Source organism: Pundamilia nyererei, unplaced genomic scaffold, assembly GCF_000239375.1.
Source record: "Pundamilia nyererei isolate P.nyererei 1_Seehausen unplaced genomic scaffold, PunNye1.0 scaffold00186, whole genome shotgun sequence".
NCBI lineage: Eukaryota > Metazoa > Chordata > Actinopteri > Cichliformes > Cichlidae > Pundamilia > Pundamilia nyererei.
In genome coordinates, this window is record NW_005187587.1 from 992,848 (window position 1) to 996,381 (window position 3,534).

Consider the following 3,534-nt stretch of genomic DNA (forward strand, 5'->3'; position numbering starts at 1 on the left):
GTGTGTGTGTGTGTGTGTGTGTGTGTGTGTGTGTGTGTGTGTGTGTCTAATTTCTTCTGGCGACCCTTCAGGTTGGTGGGGTCAGATCAGTCACCCTTCCAGAGTCCCTCCTGTTTGTCTCCACTCTGGACGGTAGTCTGCATGCTGTCTCCAAACAGACAGGAGACATCAAATGGACTTTAAGAGAAGGTCTGTACACAAGGAGTCAGTACTGTTTACTCTGTTGTATTTAATTATTTTTTAAAAACATAAATCATGAAGTTGCTCTTCTAATTCTTTCAGACCCCATTATTCAAGTTCCTGTCTACCTCACAGAGTAAGTAACATAGAGACACACAGACATGGGGCCCTGAGTACCACTACTCAGAATAATAGCTTAACTTTCCTTAAAGTGTCCGTTTTCCGTTTTTGTGCTTTTAGACTTATCTCAGGAAGAGTGAGCCACAAGCCTTATCATCTAAATGCATAAACAGTTTACATAACTGGAAATTCTTCATCAAGTCTTGTGATTGCCTTTAAGCAAAGCATGGATCACACCAGAAAATCCTGTTTTAATAACAAACTCCAAACCTTAGTTTAAGACAAAGCTGATATATAATTAAGTTTGAATCATATATTGATAGGGCAGCACGGTGGTGTGATGGTGCCCTTTCTGTGTGGAGTTTACATGTTCTCCCCGTGTCTGTGGGGGTTCCTCCCACAGTCCCAAGACATGCAGTTAGGGGGGTTAGGTTAACTGGTGATTCCATATTGCCCATTTCTATAAGGAAGTTGTGTTATTGTTGTATAGATTGTATAGATATTCTCTTTCTAAATTTGTGCACATTTCATTTAGACCAGGTTTCCTCCCAGACCCCAATGATGGCAGTTTATATGTACTCGGTGGAAAGCACCAGGAAGGTTTGATGGTAAGGATGCTTGTTTGTGTTATATTTCTTATATTTAAAAAAAAAAAAAAGAACTTGTTTGATTTATTGTATTGATAAATCTGCAGAAACTGCCTTTTACCATCCCTGAGCTGGTACAGGCAGCTCCCTGCAGGAGCTCTGATGGGATACTCTATACAGGTCAGATTAGCACGTTTTTATTTATTTATTTTTTTATCACCATGTGTGAAACAGACTGTCATAAAAGGAGACTCTGACCTACATCGCTGCTGTTCATTAATAATCTTCGCAGGTAAAAAGCAGGATGTGTGGTTTGTGGTGGATCCTGAAACCGGTGAAAAGCAAACCAGTTTAACAACCTCCACCTCTGACTCCATCTGTCCCAACAGTCCCCTGCTCTACATTGGACGCACAGGTACGTCTGCACAGGTGGCTGCACCCGCTCGCGTGGTTGAGGGTTGAAGGTTGATGGGCGTCACTGTTTGTTTTTCCCAGAATATGTTGTTACCATGTTTGATACGAAGACACAAGAGCTGCGATGGAACGCCACATACAACGATTACTCTGCTCCGCCTTACGACGAGAAGCAAGACTACAGTACGTCCCTGCACGCACAATCAGTTGCTGAGTGTGAATACAGTTGGTTTGCCAGGATTATTGTGACATTGCACAAATGTAACTCATGATTATCCATTATTGTGTATTTTGATACAGACTCTAGGTTATATTTTACATGTAAACAGCTGGTTAAAATGATCCCAGACACTTCCAACACTAACCTGTTGCCTCTGGTTTCCTTATAGAAATGGCCCATCTTGTTTCCAGTGGTGATGGTCTTGTTGTGACAGTTGACAGAGAGTCAGGTAGGGGGAGGTGTGTGGTTTTATCCCTTTGTGAATATTTTAACATCTCATATGACTGATGTGTTCCTTAACAGTCATATTGAGGGTTTTAAGTCCCGTATTGTTGTTTTCCAGGTGATGTCCTTTGGAGTCAGAACTATGGGTCGCCAGTGATCGGCGTCTACCTGTACGCTGGAGACTCGCTGAGACACGCCCCCCACCTGTCCCTTGCAATGGAAACACTGCGTTTTCTCACATTCTCGTCTGCTGGCAACCAGGCAGATGCACACTCCACTTTGAAGTGGAGCTATCAGTTTGTGAAGGAGCAAGCCACTGCACAGACTCAGCTTGTGTAAGAAGAATTGTGTTCACTGAAGAATAGAGGATTGTTTTGTTCAGTCTCTGAGTTCCTTATTGATTGTTATTCATGATGATCTAACGCAGGAAAGAGCGTATGATGTTTTAAATTGCTACACAGTCATGACTCTCATTTGATGCACAGTTAGGTTCATGAATATTTGGACAATGACTGAATTAAAATAACTCTGCTTTTATTTCCTTAAGGCCCACTCTCTATGTGGGAAAGCTGGACTCCCACCTCTATGCTTCGACTTCTCTTGTGCACCACGGAGTCTCATTAGTGGTGAGTTCAAATATATAATCAGTTTTAATATCCAAACATCAGCACCCACTTTCCTCTAATATCATCATCTGTAAACGCTAAACAGTGTATCCAGTCAGCTGATGATTGAGGTGATAATGGGGAAAGTCCACTCCTGACTCATCTGTGCTCTTTGTTGCCACGGCAGCCTCGGGGACTGACCCTGGCACGGATCGACGGTCCACTGACGGCTGAGGTGACGGTCAGAGAGAGGGGGGAGTGTGAGATCACACCATCCACCGATGTGCGCTATCCTCCGGGGAGCATAAACAGCCAGAAAAACCACTGGCTGCTTATAGGTAAACGTGTTCAAACACACAGACAGCTTTCTTTATTAAAAATAAATGAGTCCTTCAGACACTAATCAACACAAATGACAACATTTGTATTAATGAGGTTATTGTCCAGAACTAGACAAATGGCTGCTGGTTTGTATTTCTGTGTATTTAAAAAAAAAAAAAAAAAATGCTGACCTGAACATAACAATGACACCTCCTTGCAGAGAAAATTGCAGTGAAGAAAAACGAGTGAGCTGCAGGCTAACCTCACAGGCACAAACTCAGAAATAAAAGTGTTGACATAAATGACGTTTAAATCAATTAAAAATAATACTAAAATGAAGCATTTATCGATTCACAGAACGTAACAAGAATTTGTGTGTTCATTTGCTTCTGTATTTATTTACCGTTCTGCTAATTCATCTATCCTTTACTCAAATAATTTGCATACTGCTTCAGTATGCAAATGAGTGGGCTGCTATCCAAAGAGTGCAATGGGGTCAGTCTTATGCATATTGTTTGGCTCACAAATGTAATGGCTGCCTCCACTTGTTAGATCGCTGTAGACCTAATTAATCTAGCCGAAAACAACACTGTCAGTAAGGAATGATTAATGAGGAAAATGACTAATTCAGTACAAATGTAAACAAATACACACCCATGTCAAAATGGAGATATTTATCTAGTGTATCATTTTCTAAGTTAGTGCATATATACTCTTGCTACATTAAATAATTATCTATTTAAGTATTTAAATATATTAAAAATGATATTCACATAAGCAGTGGAGCATTAAGATTAATATCATTTTTCTTTATTTTTCATGGTAAGAGTTCTGGTGTAGGAGCAAAGTCTTTGATTTATGC

At 40.6% G+C, this 3,534-nt stretch overlaps 1 protein-coding gene across 1 annotated transcript in view; it reads left to right on the plus strand.

Moving 5' to 3' along the window:
• The window catches only part of ern2 (endoplasmic reticulum to nucleus signaling 2), an 11,991-nt gene that overhangs the window by 1,052 nt on the left and 7,405 nt on the right, over positions 1–3,534 (plus strand). The window contains exons 2-11 of the mRNA XM_005746993.1: positions 72–189; positions 283–316; positions 836–908; positions 995–1,067; positions 1,180–1,302; positions 1,383–1,484; positions 1,691–1,750; positions 1,865–2,081; positions 2,294–2,372; positions 2,539–2,689. Coding sequence (XP_005747050.1) covers positions 72–189; positions 283–316; positions 836–908; positions 995–1,067; positions 1,180–1,302; positions 1,383–1,484; positions 1,691–1,750; positions 1,865–2,081; positions 2,294–2,372; positions 2,539–2,689 — 1,030 coding nt within the window. The remainder of the gene's footprint in view (positions 1–71; positions 190–282; positions 317–835; positions 909–994; positions 1,068–1,179; positions 1,303–1,382; positions 1,485–1,690; positions 1,751–1,864; positions 2,082–2,293; positions 2,373–2,538; positions 2,690–3,534) is intronic.